General features: G+C 44.0%; 2 protein-coding genes across 15 annotated transcripts in view; one reads left to right on the forward strand and one right to left on the reverse strand.

Annotated features, from left to right (window-relative positions):
- Nucleotides 1-16889, forward strand: part of LOC139446763 (plasma membrane calcium-transporting ATPase 2-like) — a 186237-nt gene that overhangs the window by 91012 nt on the left and 78336 nt on the right. For 12 of the 14 annotated variants that reach the window (XM_071228086.1, XM_071228085.1, XM_071228084.1 and 9 more), the window contains one exon: nt 13981-14180. In XM_071228086.1, the coding sequence (XP_071084187.1) occupies nt 14009-14180 (172 nt within the window). In that variant the 5' untranslated portion in view covers nt 13981-14008. Of the gene's footprint in view, nt 1-4267; nt 4327-9618; nt 9741-13980; nt 14181-16889 lie in introns of those variants that run through there. The other 2 variants (XM_071228077.1, XM_071228076.1) reach the window with 2 other exon arrangements.
- Nucleotides 5035-9392, reverse strand: LOC139446574 (uncharacterized abhydrolase domain-containing protein DDB_G0269086-like). The gene is made up of 5 exons (XM_071227867.1): nt 9319-9392; nt 7623-8353; nt 7248-7591; nt 5381-5481; nt 5035-5128 (listed from the first exon to the last, which is right to left on the reverse strand). The coding sequence occupies exons 1-5, from the start codon at nt 9390-9392 to the stop codon at nt 5035-5037; spliced, it is 1344 nt and encodes a 447-aa protein (XP_071083968.1).

Consider the following 16889-nt stretch of genomic DNA (forward strand, 5'->3'; position numbering starts at 1 on the left):
TGCAAAATGTGTCATTTTACATTAAAAAATCACGTCATTCAGCAGTGCCTGTTTCATCTAATATTTCAAAACGTGTCATCATGCATTACAAAACATGTCATTTAGCAATGCACATGTACTAGTACTGTAAAATGTGTCTTGTATTGCAAAACATGTCCTCTTGCATTACAAAACATCATTAAGACGTGCACATGTACTAGTACAGTAAAATGTGTCTTCTCGTATTGCAAAACATGTCCTCTTGCATTACAAAACATCATTAAGACGTGCACATGTACTAGTACTGCAAAACATGTATTCTTGTATTGCCAAACGTGTCATGGGCCACTGCAAATCATCATGCAGCACATTTAGCACCAGGAGTTTTGTTGTGTTCCTGAAGACTGTCTAAGGGGCTGCTGGTGATTCACCTGATCTCTGTGACAGGTGCCCTACAGCATGTCTTGCCCTTCAGACTTCAAGCAGCTTCATGTTATTACTGATTCAAAACTCAATGAAATTCCTAAGATCTATTTTCACTTTCGTTGGTAGCTTGTCTTTAAGTGAAATATTTCTCCCAGCATGACTTACTGTTTTGCAGATATAATTTTTATTTTATGTTTCTTATGCAAATTCTTCATAGAATTGCTGACTTGCATCATAATGCATCAATGCATATTTACTTCAAATTGGATATGACTTTCACAGAAAATGACATGGTTTAATGAATGAGTAATGCTGCCAGAGTACCTGTTCAACTTGACTCGAAAAGGCTGGAAATACAACAGCTGTGAACGTGTAGACAAAAAAGAAGACTTTCCAACATGAGAGTCTCATGTAGAAGGCAGCTAGTATGCCAGCTTCTTCCGCTTTGATCTGTATCCCGACTGATGGCAGACAAGTTGGTCCAGATTGCTGGGTCGACCACATCATCTTCAGTGAGACTCTGTCAGCTCGCACTAATAGATTTTACCTGCTAAAGACTGCCCATTGTTTTCAAAATTCCCAAAACAAAATAGCCATTCAGAGATTCTGTCATTAAGCCATCAACCTGAGGAATCCGTAGTGGGAAAGGACATCGTTTAATATCAGGTGATTGAAAGCGAATTGAGGTCCGAATTGAGGTCCGCAGGCTCTGCTTCCTCTGGGTGCTCATTACTCCGATCTGACTTGCCAGGTTGCCATGGTGATAGCACAATGGCTGCCACTTTAATTGATTGGAGACTCGGCAATCAATTTTGTGCAATTATTATGCAGCTTCATATATTCAAACGGCTGCCTCCCTCACCTTGCATTCCCTCCCGCTAACTGACCGCGATTTGCTGGCTTATCATCTTGAGTTGTGTTGTCCGTTCTAATGGTTGAGTGACGCGATGGATGTGTCAGCATGAGGATTAGATGTGTATAGGAAAAGCCTGTGTGATACGCTAGACACCTAAAGAAGGTTGTGTCTCGCGTCTGTCGGTAGCCGAATGAAGGTTATGAAAGCTGTCTGCTCTGCTAACATTGTGCCCATTGAGGACATCAGTATGTGCTTATGTGCTTATGTGCTTATGCTCCCCCACTGTAAGACAATGGTGGTTCGGAATCGCGTGATCTGTTGCCATGGCCGTCAATCTCATTCTGTACCCATGAAGACCCGGTGTAGAAAAGGTCTTCAGCAACCCCTACTTGCCGTAACAGGTGACTATACATGTCGTAAGAGGGTGGTCAGGCTCACTGCCTTGGTTGATGCATATCATCATATCCCAATTGTGTGGACCAATGGTCATGATATCAATCACTGGATTGTGTGGTCCAGCCTCGATTATTTACAAACTGCCGTCATATAGCTGGAATATTGCTGAGTAGTGTAACAAACAAACAAACAAACAAACAAACCTGGTAGTAGCCATGTAGGTTCTCATGTATTGTATGTATGGCCGGAAATGAGCTCGCATGCCAGTACATTTTGTTGTGGTTAACGGAAAAGCAGCGTCAGAACATGGTGCTTAGGTATTTAATCATTTATTCATGGTCGACATCCTCCCTGGGGAGGTTGTGAGGACGATGAAGATCACTTCAGCAGACGGTTGTGTCACTCTTTAGAATGGCTTCACAACAGCAGGGAAACAGGAAAAGACACACAACATTCCACCGCAGTCCCGGCCATCATGTACTTGTTGTCCACCTGTCGGCTCCCTGTTGATAAATGACCTGCGGAGTTCATCGGGAAAATTGCCACCAGAGGTAATGGTGCAATGCCTTCTGGGACTGAAATGATGTATCGTGACAGATTAAAAGCTCTGATACATCTGTGCATTTACATACATCTCATGAGTATAAACTTGTGACTGTTCAGAGTGTCTTGTCTTGTCTTGTCTTGTCTTGTCTTGTCTTGTCCTGTCCTGTCCTGTCCTGTCCTGTCCTGTCCTGTCCTGTCCTGTCCTGTCCTGTTGTAAGAGGCGACTAACGGGATCGGGTGGTCAGGCTCGCTGAATGGGTTGATGTATGTCATCGTATCCCAATTGCAAGGATCGATGCTCATCATGTAATTTCCTGGATTGTGTGGTCCAGACTCGATTATTTACAGACCGCCGTCATATAGCTGGGATATTGCTGAGTGCGGCGTTAAACAATTCAACAATACAATGTAATATGTTTCGGATGATGGAAAGAAGTCAATGGGAGAGCCCACTGGTTAAAGTACTGGCTTGTCACACCTAAGACTAAGTTCAATTCCCAGATGCGTGCAATGTGTGAAGCCCATGCTTGGTGTTCCTGATGCTGAGATATTGGTCAGTCACTGATCATGGAAGGTGTCACGTGATAATTATTAGGATAAAATTGTGCTTGGATATTGTTCGCTGTTTGACCTTTGTGAAGCCAGGAAGATGCGGCATGATATACCAAGCCTTTGTGAGTGGGAAGAGTTGTGAAATCTCGGAGGTTAATTGTGAAACAGCATTTTCAGAAACAGCATGATGAGGTGCACGAATTGTTCCTATCTAAGTGATTTTGCAACATTCTGACATTTCAGCGGAGAGTACTACATTGTTCACATTAAGTCATAAGTAAAAGAATAATATTTCTTCATTTGTGTAAGAACATTCTTTGAATTAAAGAAAAAGGCCAATTTAGAAGATAGTTTCCGAGTACCTCCTTCTGAGTTTAAGGGGATGATTGGTGCATGGGTAAGCCAATGATTGGTGTTTTTGGGGACGATTGGTGCATGGTTAAGCCAATGATTAGTGTTTTGGGGGATGATTGGTGTTTTGGGGGATGATTGGTGCATGCCCTGGTAAGCAACTGATTGGTGTTTTGATGCTCAGGTTGTTTGTTACACAGAATAATTGGTTCTCTTACCTTCATCAGTTTGTGCCAAAAGTTTTCATCCATTCTAGTTAAATATTGTGCGGTTTCATTTGTAGGTATTAATCTAAAAATTATTTTATTTTTGTAATAAATTGCTACTGGAATCAGGCTTTGAGTGTCAGAGCAGTTTGTGAAACCCATTTTTCATGTTCCCTTAGTAAGTGAACCTGGGTCTTCGGCGTGACGAGTGAACGCTTTCACCACTAGACTACCCCACAGTCCTCCATACTTTGGGATGTAAAGATAGTTATAACAGTAAGATTGCTTTGTTGAAAAGGGTCCTGAACAAACAGATCTTAGCGCTTATGTAGACATGTTACAGAGATAGCAAAGATCCCTTTAGGAACAGGGTCTACAACTGTCGTAACTCCCAGACATAAGATTAAGATAGTCAAAGTACTCTGATCTCTTTTGACCCAAGAAGATTCCGGGGTAGAATAGGTCTTCAGCTACATATTCTTGCCATAAAAGGCGACTATGCTTGTCGTAAAAGGCGACTAACGGGATCGGCTGGTCAGGCTCGCTGACTTGGTTGATACATGTCATTGGTCCCAATTGCGTAGATCGATGCTCATGATGTCAATGACTGGATTGTCTGGTTCAGACTCGATTATTTACAGACCGCTGTCACATAGCTGGAATATTGCTGAGTGCTGCGTTAAACAACAAATAAACTGATCTCCTTGTGGAACGGGCCCTGAACAAGATGTACACCAACATATAGACTCCAGATGCCAGACCATCATTGCCTTATGTTGTAATGGTAACAAAGGTATTTGGGTGACCCTATGTGTATCTCTGCCGTTAATGTTGTATACTGTGGAGGATACAACGAGGACATAAGCACCAGATATTCTGGAATGTGCGTCTGTTTGGAGCCAGTACTGGGACATCTGCCAAGGACTAACTTCATTCACGTGGAATGTTGGTGCTTGGTGGTTGTACTGCACTCTCTCATGGGTGGAACGTCGTCCGTGGATTTCATTTGTGGCAGTAAGTAAACGTGGTGTTTAAGAAACCAAGGCTAGGCATGGCCAATAATCTCAAGACTAGCAAAAGTCTAGTTTGTAAACGTGGTGTTTAAGATTAATCTGAAAATGCAACCATACCAAGGCTGGGCATGGCCAATAATCTCAGGACTAGTAAAAGTCTAGTTTGTAAACGTGGTGTTTAAGATTAATCTGAAAATGCAACCATACCAAGGCTGGGCATGGCCAATAATCTCAAGACTAGCAAAAGTCTAGTTTGTAAACATGGTGTTTAAGATTAATCTGAAAATGCAACAATACCAAGGCTAGGCATGGCCAATAATCTCAAGACTAGTAAAAGTCTAGTTTGTAAACGTGGTGTTTAAGATTAATCTGAAAACGCAGCCATACCAAGGCTAGGCATGGCCAATAATCTCAAGACTAGCAAAAGTCTAGTTTGTAAACGTGGTGTTTAAGATTAATCTGAAAATGCAACCATACCAAGGCTAGGCATGGCCAATAATCTCGAGACTAATGAACGTCTTGTTGGGTGGTGTGGAGTGGGGAAAGGAGAGGTTGTTTTCAGCAGAAATCTAGTTCTAACATTAATCACTATTCTGGATTGAGCGGTGGATTTAGATCTGGTGTCTGTCCCTGCAAACCAGGAACCTTGAAGACAAGTCCCAGTGTATGCTTGATAATGTGATAGAATGTGGGTGCACTGGCTGTTTCATCAACATCGAGAGCATCTCTGTGAGAGGAAGTCATCACCACTGAAGACATCTGGCTCATCCACATCATACAACGCAGCGTTTTTTGTCCCCATGCTGGAAATAACACAGCCCTGAAATCTTCCAGCATCATATATAATTCTGCAAATAACGTAGCTGGTGACATTTATGGGTCCAGTATGCAGGAGATACCTGTATGCCTGGAGGAGGCTGGTGCTTCTAATCACATAATCAGATTTTCATTTCATAGATAGAGAGACGGCAAGTTGTGAATTGCCGAGTATGCAAAATGACAAGTGATTGGTGGGCAGTGGGTCCCAGTATTGATTGGGCAGAGTAGCTGCACACGAGTCTTGAGTGATGGTTTCGGGAGGATTCTGGGACCATGGAGTAGCTTCATCAGCCTCAGTTGGGGCTGTCAAGTCTCCAGCAAAGTCGCCAGACACTGGCTACAGGACACAAGGGGCTGGCATTACACAGGACACCATGGTCTGGCATTAAACAGGACACCATGGTCTGGCATTACACAGGACACCTAAGGCTAGCATTACACAGGACACCTAGGGTTGGCATTACACAGGACACCATGGGTTGGCATTACACAGGACACCATGGGTTGGCATTATACAGGACACCATGGGTTGGCATTACACAGGACACCATAGTTTGGCATTACACAAGACACCATGGGTTGGCATTACACAGGACACCATAGTCTGGCATTACACAGGACACCAAGGGCTGGCATTACACAGGACACCTAGGGCTGGCATTACACAAGACACCTAGGGCTGGCATTACACAGGATACCAAGGGCTGGCATTACACAGGACACTATGGGCTGGCATTACACAGGACACATAGGGCTGGCATTACACAGGACACCTAGGGCTGGCATTACACAGGACACCAAGGGCTGGCATTACACAGGACACCAAGGGCTGGCATTACACAGGACACCTAGGGCCGGCATTACACAGGACACAGTCTGAGTGATGGGAAAACAGGTTTCTGGGGACTCTCTCAGTTACCTGCATGGTCAGTCTCGTTGCCGACTGTGACTGCTAATTGTGGCCAGAATTAGGCTGCCATGTTGTGCATACCTTTTTTGCAAACTCCTGGTGTCATCACTGATTTTCAGTGATCCATTCATATAAGTTTCATCTCTATTTTGCCTTTTACTCTCAATGGAATCTGGTGTGGCAGATAATTGAAACTAATTATTCTCTGTAATATTCTAATATATAATTATGTAGAGTCTCCGTGAAGTGTCGAAAGACTCCTTTTTCGTTCCCTTTTTTCTTCCTGATGTGTTTTTGCTTGGCAAGATCTTGCTGCATTGGCGTTCAAAGTGAGGAAATCTTTAAAAAAAACTAACATATTCGACTTAATAAGCGCCCCGTGCTAATAAGCGCCCACGGCGATATTTGCTAATATATTGGCAAGTGAACAATCCCAATAAGCATTCCTTCAGATTGATCAATGTACGCAAGACTTATTTATTCGTGTATAATACGCACTCGTGTGTTATATGCACCCTTAATTAAATTCTGGAAAAATGTATCTGTCGTATATATACAGTTAAGACTGTCAGCATAAACCACAAAATTTATCTTTCAGCTCTGGGTTTTTTCACCAAAATAATATTCTAATAAGAGCCCCCTATTTCTAATTTTGAGAGCGCCCTGGGCGCTTATTACGTCGAATACGGTATTGCTTTGATAATTTCACGCGTCAACTTTGTCCCAGTTGAAATAAAGAAGTTGTTCTCAAATAACAGATTGATAGCAATTGAAAAAGAGTCTAAAAATCAGATTAAATTGTGAATTCTTATTATTTCTTCATTCTTTGAGCTAGATCAAACTTATTGCTTCATTTCTATGAATAATGAATTCAAATCAGTGATGGCATTTAATTAAGCCCATGCTTTGCTAAGAGCTGACAATGTCGTAGGTGGTGGCATGCCTGAGTGATAAACAGCTAGTGAGACTAGTCATCAGGCCAAGGTGATCAATCGTTACACCTGACACCCACGGACATCAAACCTGATATTGAGCGAATCATTAGACCCTTCTCTCCAAGGTGCTGACTGGCGAACATACGGCCCTGCTTGCTGCTTGTCATCGGCCATGGCTTCAGCCTATGTGTAATCCTCCCAGGTGATGAGGTCATCGGGGATGTGTGGGGGCAGTCAATTCAAGGAAGATCTTCTTACACTCTCCCGCTCCACACTTTCCCGCTCCACACTCTCCCGCTCCACACTTTCCCGCTCCACACTCTCCCGCTCCACACTCTCCCGCTCCACACTTTCCCGCTCCACACTCTCCCGCTCCACACTCTCCCGCTCCACACTCTCCCGCTCCACACTTTCCCGCTCCACCCTTTCCCGCTCCACCCTTTCCCGCTCCACGCTTTCCCGCTCCACTCTCTCCCGCTCCACACTCTCCCGCTCCACACTCTCCCGCTCCACACTCTCCCGCTCCACACTTTCCCGCTCCACACTCTCCCGCTCCACACTCTCCCGCTCCACACTCTCCCGCTCCACACTTTCCCGCTCCACTTTCCCGCTCCACACTTTCCCGCTCCACACTCTGCCGCTCCACACTCTCCCGCTCCACACTTTCCCGCTCCACACTCTCCCGCTCCACACTTTCCCGCTCCAGACTTTCCCCCTCCACACTCTCCCGCTCCACACTCTCCCGCTCCACACTTTCCCGCTCCACACTTTCCCGCTCCACACTCTCCCACTCCACACTTTCCCGCTCCACACTCTCCCGCTCCAGACTTTCCCCCTCCACACTCTCCGTCTCCACACTTTCCCGCTCCACACTTTCCCCCTCCACACTCTCCGGCTCCACACTTTCCCGCTCCACACTTTCCCGCTCCACACTCTCCTGCTCCACACTCTCCCGCTCCACACTCTCCCGCTCCACACTTTCCCGCTCCACACTCTCCCGCTCCAGACTTTCCCCCTCCACACTCTCCCGCTCCACACTTTCCCGCTCCACACTTTCCCGCTCCACACTCTCCCGCTCCACACTTTCCCGCTCCACACTCTCCCGCTCCAGACTTTCCCCCTCCACACTCTCCGTCTCCACACTTTCCCGCTCCACACTTTCCCCCTCCACACTCTCCGGCTCCACACTTTCCCGCTCCACACTTTCCCGCTCCACACTCTCCCGCTCCACACTTTCCCGCTCCACACTCCCCCGCTCCACACTTTCCCGCTCCACTCTCTCCCGCTCCACACTTTCCCGCTCCACTCTCTCCCGCTCCACACTTTCCCGCTCCACACTCTCCCGCTGATTTGGCCTTGTCCATCTGGTGATTATGACATGGTTGCTGTCATGGTTTAATGATGATTGTCCACGTGTTGAAGAATTGTGCACTCCAATTCCTAGAACCTTGTCACATATTAGCCTCAGATTGTCTTAACACGATTGTAAGATTCTGAGCAGTTCCTAGCTGCCATTTGTAATGATTTCCACTTGTTAGGGGAGTTTGCTTAAAAAATGTATGTAGTTATTGACAGTTTCTGATTGCTACATTGTTTTATAGGCAGCAAACAATGAATAGTCTTGGAGTAGGTAATTGTATTGGAGAAATGCTTTGAAAAACATAACCAAGACGAAAACATGATTATTAAATCTTCTTCTTCTGGATTGAATGGCCTTCTGCAGAAAAACTAGCCCATGGAGATTACGGCTTTCAAGATGTATCTCATGACATAATCAGGTTAAATAATATTGTTCAGCCAGGTATTTTGATGTGAACAGATCCATCAGTGATAGCATGTTTGATATGAAGATAAATTAACAGTTTTAGTCAGAATAAAGGCTTTTGATGCAAAAGAATAGTTTCAGATACAATTTTTGCCGATCCTTGCATTAAAATCCTGTAAAGATATATTACTGGGTGTGTCTTGACCGAATCACCAGTAGATTCCAAGAAAACGTGTGTACAGCTGATTGCTGTGTCCGGCTTATTTTACGAGAAAATACACAAGGTAATCTTAATCCCTGGATATAAATCAAATGCCTAGCAGAACAAAAAATACAATTTAAATGGTAAATCAACATGTCTGGTGATTTTTTATCTCAAATTTCAAATTTGTACTGACCAAGTTTCTCATCACCCTGTTCGTTTGCCGGACTTTGCTAAAGGGGTACAGTGTCCACATTATACATGTTTGCGCACTATACTCAAGAAAATACGGTATCACAATTGTCATTTCAAGGATGGACTGCCTCAGGATATGGGACATAGATGTCATGAATATTGCCCACTTTCCTCTTATGGGTGCTAGACAAGTCGTCATTTCCTTGCTCCAGGCAAGGAAGGAGCTTAGGAGACAGTGCATGGCAGCTTCGTGATTAATAACCCTGACATCATCGCATATGACTTGGACTGATGAGGGCTAGATCCTTACTGATGTGTTTATAATGGTGTTATCTCCTGCCCTGATAAACAACTGGAAAAGTGTGAATTTGCACCAATTAAAGTGGAGTGTAGTTTGTCATTGACATGATTGGAGGAAGGATGTGGGTGGTTGAATGAAGACGCATAGCAGATAAGCGACTTTCATATCTTGCTGGAGTGTTTGTTGAGGTGTGGTCACTATGGTATCTGTCTCCAACAAACTGTTGTGATCTCCCATGGATTTGTTTGACCACTGTGGCTTTTTCATTGGTATTGGAGTTAATTCAGGGTAAGTATGGATGTGTCTGTTCTCAGATGGGATCGGTATTGTGTAGGGGCAGCTGTGTGCGTGATCAGTGCCCATCTCAAGGGAAACGGATTTACGATAAGTAATGGGACAAATGCTTCTAATACTCTCGAATCGAAGTCTTCAAGGTTTGTATTTCCAAATCTAAAAGAAGATGTAGAGTGCCTGTTTGACAATAAGGTATTATTAATTCTCTGATCTCATAGAAAATTGTACCATAATTCATGTGGCTCATCTGTTTGTTGAATGTTGAATGTTGAATGTTGAAATACTGATATTATGTAGGACAGATTTCATCTCATGTCGCTTCAAATCATGGTGCTCTATTGACTAAATTTATTGATGTATTTGTATCGGACTGGGTTTCAGATAGTTTCATTTGACTTATTAGGTGCGTAATGTTATTGTTTGTTATATGCCGACCCATGCTTGCCTTGAGTGGCAACTATCGGGATCATGGTAATTCACGCCCACAACAACATCACATCTGTTGATACATTAAGCATTTGAGACCTGTGAAGATCCAGGTTAGAATAGGTCTTCAGCAACCCATGCTTGCCGTAAAAGGCAACTATGCTCGTCGTAAGAGGCGACTAACGGGATCAGGTGGTCGGACTTGCTGATTTGGTTGATGCATGTCATCGTATCCCAATTGCATGGATCAATGCTCATGATGTCAATCACTGGATTGTCTGGCCCTACCCGATTATTTCCAGACCCCCGTCATATAGCTGGATTATTGCTGAGTGTGGCGTTAAACATCAAACAAACAAACAAATCTTGTTACATTTGCAAGGAGTTATTGTGTTCACGTAACTGTTGACAGTTTCCCTGTATGATTCTTTTAGTGATTATTTTTGCCCTGAAAATCGGGACGCTGCCTAAAAAAAGCCTTAAATTTGGTGACTGGAACTCTGTATGGACTATTTATTATAATACAAGAAATAACCAACTTTAATATTTTGTGTATTGTTTTGGTTTGGTTACATTGTATATAGGTAGATTTTGGCAGTAGCGTTGTGGTTGGAGTACGTGCTTGTCATGTTAAAACCCTGCTATATATAAGCTGGAATACTGCTAAGAACAATGTTGAACAATGTTGAACAATGTACTCACAAACTCATTGTATCAATGAGTGATGTAATCCTAATTGGTTTCGGCAGGTTCCCTAAGTGATACAGATGACGTAATTTCAGCTGTCATCGTCAGTAATTGTAGTATGCCTCTAAATGGGGAAGTATAAAATCACGGACTACTTGAGTTATTTGGTAATAATGACAAACAGAAATGTATTTGAAGTACTGTAGATTGAGTGTAATGAGTATTCCATTATGTTAACAAGCGACTTAATAGTTGTAATGAAGTCCTTATCAGCTAATGTTTCTATCTTTCCGCTTTTGTAGACTTTTAAGAAATTCAGTTGCCTGATGTGTCTATCAAGAGAACATACATTCCAGATGAGAAACCCCACCTAACCCCACACCAGCTTGGTCCACAACACCATGGTGTACATACACCACTTCGGCCCTCACCAGCACGGTGTACACCACCTCACCCCACACCACCTCACACCAGACCACCTCATCCCACACCACCTCACCCAATGCCACTTCACCCCATGCCACCTCACCCCACACACCTCACCCCACGCCACCTCACACCACACCACCTCACACCACGCCACTTAAACCCATGCCACCTCACACCACACCACCTCACACCACACCACCTCACCCCACGCCACCTCACCCCACACCACCTCACCCCATGCCACCTCACACCACACCACCTCACCCCAGGCCACCTCAGCCAACACCACTTCACGCCATGCCACCTCACCCTAACCACCTCAGCCAACGCCACGGCCAACACCACCTCACCCCAGGCCACCTCAGCCAACACCACTTCTCACCCTAACCACCTCGGCCAACGCCACGGCCAACACAACCTCACCCAACGCCACGGCCAACACTGCCTCACCCAACGCCACCTCACCCAACACCACTTCACGCCACGCCACCTCACCCTAACCACCTCACCCAACGCCACGGCCAACACCACCTCACCCAACACCACCTCACCCAACACCACTTCACTTCACGCCACGCCACCTAACCCTAACCACCTCAGCCAAGGCCACGGCCAACACCACCTCACCCAACGCCACGGCCAACACCACCTCACCCCAGGCCACCTCAGCCAACACCACTTCACACCACGCCACCTCACCCTAACCACCTCGGCCAATGCCAGGGCCAACACCACCTCACCCAATGCCACGGCCAACACCACCTCACCCACACCAGCAACCTATGCTGCTCGTAAGAGACTAAATGAATCTGATGGTCAGACTTTGTGTCATCGCAGGCCATTGTAATATGGCTTGAATATTGTAGACTGGCGTTACACAACATTCACTTGCTCCTAATGTGAGTCAGGGCACATCTGGGTTTGACTTATTCACTTGCTCCTAATGTGAGTCAGGCCACATCTGGGTTTGACTTATTCACTTGCTCCTAATGTGAGTCAGGCCACATCTGGGTTTGACTTATTCACTTGCTCCTTATGTGAGTCAGGCCACATCTGGGTTTGACTTACAGGACATACATCAAGAGGGTGGGGCACAATTTGATGTACTTTCGACCAGGATCATGATGTATGTTTTGATGCTGCAGCTGGTGTTGACAGTCTAGACTTCTTGTGTAACACCGGTGGACTTCTCCCATGGGAAGGAGAACAAAGAACTGTGTGACCCTAGCTGTTGATCTTTTACTGGTTACGATCTTCAAGGAACAAAAATAGAGAGCCTCTCTATATTCTGTGAATGTTTATTTATAACAAAAATTGCCAGAAATAGTCCTGAAACATTCTTGAACACATCTCAGAACCTGATGGTTTTATTTTGCTATTTTGTCACTAGACAGGTTATGTATTCATCATAGCTGTAGACGTGTATATTTTGGGGCTTTCCTTCCTCATTAGCAGACACGCCGTGATATTTCTGATCTACTGTTCAATAAAAGCGACAGTATTCATTGCTTAATTCATTGCTAAAGAAGATTGTACAATTCCGACTGTATGAAGAGTATGTCTTTAGAAATCACTATCAAATAGTGATGACACCAGGTGTTCGCAAAAGGGTGAGCATATCCTGCACCACCGGTGGCACCCATTACAAACACATGCAAAGGCAAGTCAATTGTTCACCTGAAGAAACACAGGAACATAGCATACGAGTCAAAATAGGGACTTGCATCGGACATCATTTTTGTCAAATTTGGAAATGTCCTCCACATGTCTACCATAAAACGTTTAGAAAGATTCACCGAGGTCATGATGAAAGTTGTAATCCTGATCAAACATTTTGGAGAAAGAGTCATATTATGCTCTCTGAAATCTTGGTAGAAAGAGCATGCTGTACTTCAAAAGTTGTAGATTCCAAGGGCAGGAGCTGCAGGAATATTGCTTGACCTGAAACGAAAGTTGACAATGGAAAGTTGTAGTCATCCATCTTGTCAAACATTCTTGTTGATAGTTTTTTCTCACTGAGTGTTTATGTATAAATCATAATACACCGTGAAATAAATGTTACTCACTTATTCACTGACACTTCTTCCAATACATGAGCTTCAAAGTACTTCTCACATAAAATCAGGTGAAATTATTTAGTCCCCCATGTATAAGGGGGTGCGGTATTACCGGTATATTGGTAAATTGAGGTTCATTCTTTCCACGATACGTATCACAATATCATTTTTTCAATCTCGATATATTGGGTGATTATAAATAGCGATTTTTATCATGTGTTTAACGGTATATCCTTGCCAATTGCCTTCGCTGTGACGCAGCATGCGTCCAGGGCCGAAGATAGCTGCGTATTTATTGACCGAGTAAACATTTTGTTGTACCAGCATCCTGTTTTGTTCCTCAATGTATCAGATTGCTGAATTCATACTTATCACAATATATCGTGATAGGTATCGCAATACAGCCTCTAATACCCATCCCTATATTTGTCCTTACAGGGTCTCTCCTTCCCCTCCCCCCCCCCCCCCCCCCCAGGTGCTGAAGTATTGCACTGCCACATGAATATTCATCAAGTTTTGTTTATTACAGTCGAACGTGCTTCAGAGATGACCTGAATGTTCATTAACTGGAACAGCATAAATATGCTTATCAAGGCAATATGACTTACTGATTAATGTGTGGCGTTTCATTTCAGGTATTGTGAGGCAGAGTGGTGAGGCAGAATGGCGGCGCCGGCTGATACTATAGATGGCCGCCCGGCCGAGTATGGCCTATCCCTAAAGGAACTCCGCGAGTTGATGGAACATCGCGGATCAGAGGGATACGAGCTCATGCTTACAAAGTACAATGGAGTTACAGAAATGTGTAGAAAGCTCTATACGTCTCCAAATGAAGGTAAACAGAATGAGATGTGTGTGTTGCTTTTGAATAATCATTTTGATCAGGGTTCTGTCGTGGTATAGCTGGAATACTGCTGACTAAGGCGTAAAACAACATTCACTCACTCCGCTGATGAGGGCTCTTCACATGATTTAGATGACCTTGAGAGTTGATGGTCATGAGAGGGTTGTTAATATGGTTCAAAGAACGCAGTGATTTATCATATACAGTGATCCCTCGCTACAACGGTACCTTGGGGGTCCAAATAATTGATGAGAGTTATGGATGATCAGCGGTTTAGGGAAAGTGGAGTTGTAAGGGGTAGATGCCCAACACAACAGTACATGCTTGCTCTGCCTACCTAGCATGACCTATGCTGCACGTTTCAGAGTGTGGAAAAAGATTAGAATAAAGTAGTTCTTTATGATCCGTAGTGTACAAAAAGATTTATCTTGTGTTATGCTAAAAAACAGAATTCCTTCAGCGAGTTCAGGTGAATGAACAAGTGTAAACATTGAAAAAATTGAGATAAGGCATTAAACCAAACTCACTCACTCACTCACTCACTCACTCACTCACCACCCCGCTCACTCACTCAACACTCGCTCGCTCACTCACCCACTCACTATTAAGGCTGAGGTGATGTTTTGGTGTACAGTTTAACACCTTCATCAAACAAGTCACTTTGGCTGTAATAGAGATGTTGATCCAGAAGAAATTGTCCTTGTTCATCAAACGAACTACCTAATGCCACTCGGGGCGGTTGGGTAGCCTAGTGGTTAAAGCGTTTGCTCGTCACACTGAAGACCCGGGTTCGATTCCCGACATGGGTACAATGTGTGAAGGCCATTTGTGGTGTCCCCTGCCGTGATATTGCTGGAATATTGCTAAAAGCAGCGTAAAACGTAACTCACTCATTCTCTCTTAATGGCACTCAGAGTGAGTGAGTTTGGGGACACCAGAAATGGGCTTCACACATTGTACCCATGTGGGAAATTGAACCCAGGTCTGGGGCATGAGGAGCTAACGCTTTAACCACTAAGCTACCCAACCGCCCAAATGCCACTCAGAAGATATGTGTCTTAGAACTCTTCTCATGGTAGACAATTCTCTCTTGGATGTTGAACTAAGAAGTTAATCCTTTCCATCTTTGATAATTGTTTGTTCAGTTTGATTCTACTGAATCTTTTTATTGAGAACTTAGCTTGCAAACTTAGTTTTGCCACTTTGTCTTGTTAAATGGTAGCTTGAACATGTGTGAAGGAAAATACTCCTTTGATGCTTGGCAATATATCCTGAATAAATAACATCGCTGTGGTGAATGTTAACTTGATTAGAATAAGGCAGGGGCAGTCTCATGTTTGGTGTGAAAAGTATCAGTGCTGTGCGATAAGAATTAGAATATATCGGCAAATGTCAGTCAACTTGATTAGAAAATAGTGGGGGTAGTCTCAAGTTTGGTGTGGAAGGGTTGCTAGAGTCGGAAAATATGTGTTAATGTCAGTTTAATCAGAATGTGAATGGCACAATCCAAGATGTGTTTGGTAGGTGTCAGGGTGTTTCCTAGTACAGCATATGTAAGCATTTCCCAATCGATACGGAATGTCTCCGTCACAGGTTGTCGCCTGAAATATCCACACTCCCAGGACCAGCTTACACGCAGAGATTGCCGCCAGTCGCGAAGAACGTATATTTATCTTCTTTTGTTGTCGGCTGAAAATAGCGCTCCTCTGTCACATGGCCTGTTGTATGTCCATTAAAAGAGTTGTAGGTCTATTGTGACAGTGATGGGGAGGCGAGATCCGTACTTAGCAGAGGTCTGCTGGGAGTGAGGCTCTCACCTGGCGCTAAACAAACTATGCAAGCTCTTCTCATCTGCCAGATCAATACGCCCGTTGCACTTTTTGTCATTATCAACCAGTCTTTATTCCTCTTGAAGTTCCGAGCGTAGCTGATCAGCAAAATCGGTGTGCCGGCAGGTTCACATGCTGACCTGGCCGCCAAGCTCATAGGCTGACTTTCTGTCTTCTAGCCTTCCGATCGATATTCTACTAAAACTGTTTCTTGTTGATGCCCAGTGACCTCTGCCATTTCAGAGAATTGAGTTGAAGGTCTGGATAATCCATTTGAGGCCAAAGATCAGAGTTTGGGATCTATCTTAACATGGCCTGTTCTGTAGTGAGATGAGCGATCACTCTGGATTATTTGTGTGCGTGTCGACACATTCAAATAAAATGTAATGAAGGTTACCCCTCCATTTACGTAGTTTTTGAAGTCTAATTTCGTCTTCAAAGTACAGTCAGGTTGATGTGATAATGACAAGGTTTTCTTGTTTTGGGTCCATGAAAACAATCTCAGGATTCAGGAAAGAGATAAAAATTATATGCTTGCAAATATCTAATGGTCGTAATATGTTTGATAATGGATTTAAGGAAACTGCTTGTTATCTTGGATAGATTTAGATTAGACTGTGTTCATATCACAGGGATCGTTCTGTTTGAAATACGCTGATCTAAGACTGTGATTGATGGATAGGACATTTTGAAAGAAACATGGGAGGCAGGCAAGTTTTACTCAAGTCTAACCCTAATTAATAGTATAGTTTTTGTTGCTGATCTTGGAGTAAGTTTGGTTTAAAGTGGTACTATTATAGCATGTGAGATTAAAGTGGGAGGAAAGCTCTAAGTGATGCAGCCATGGATTTACCAGTTTAGTGCAGTGTCT

This window comes from Haliotis cracherodii, unplaced genomic scaffold, assembly GCF_022045235.1.
Source record: "Haliotis cracherodii isolate W230 unplaced genomic scaffold, xgHalCrac1.p SCAF_6, whole genome shotgun sequence".
Classification (NCBI taxonomy): domain Eukaryota; kingdom Metazoa; phylum Mollusca; class Gastropoda; order Lepetellida; family Haliotidae; genus Haliotis; species Haliotis cracherodii.

What these genes read in the sequence shown, in the direction of transcription:
- LOC139446574 (XM_071227867.1), bottom strand. Translation starts at nt 9,392, where the DNA reads ATGCACTGTCTCCTAAGCTCCTTCCTTGCCTGGAGCAAGGAAATGACG. An exon ending in CTAGCACCCATAAGAGGAAA is followed by an intron (nt 8,354 to 9,318) that starts GTGGGCAATATT and finishes CATAATCACCAG; the next exon opens with ATGGACAAGGCCAAATCAGC. An exon ending in AAAGTGTGGAGCGGGAGAGT is followed by an intron (nt 5,482 to 7,247) that starts GTAAGAAGATCT and finishes TGTGTCCTGTAG; the next exon opens with CCAGTGTCTGGCGACTTTGC.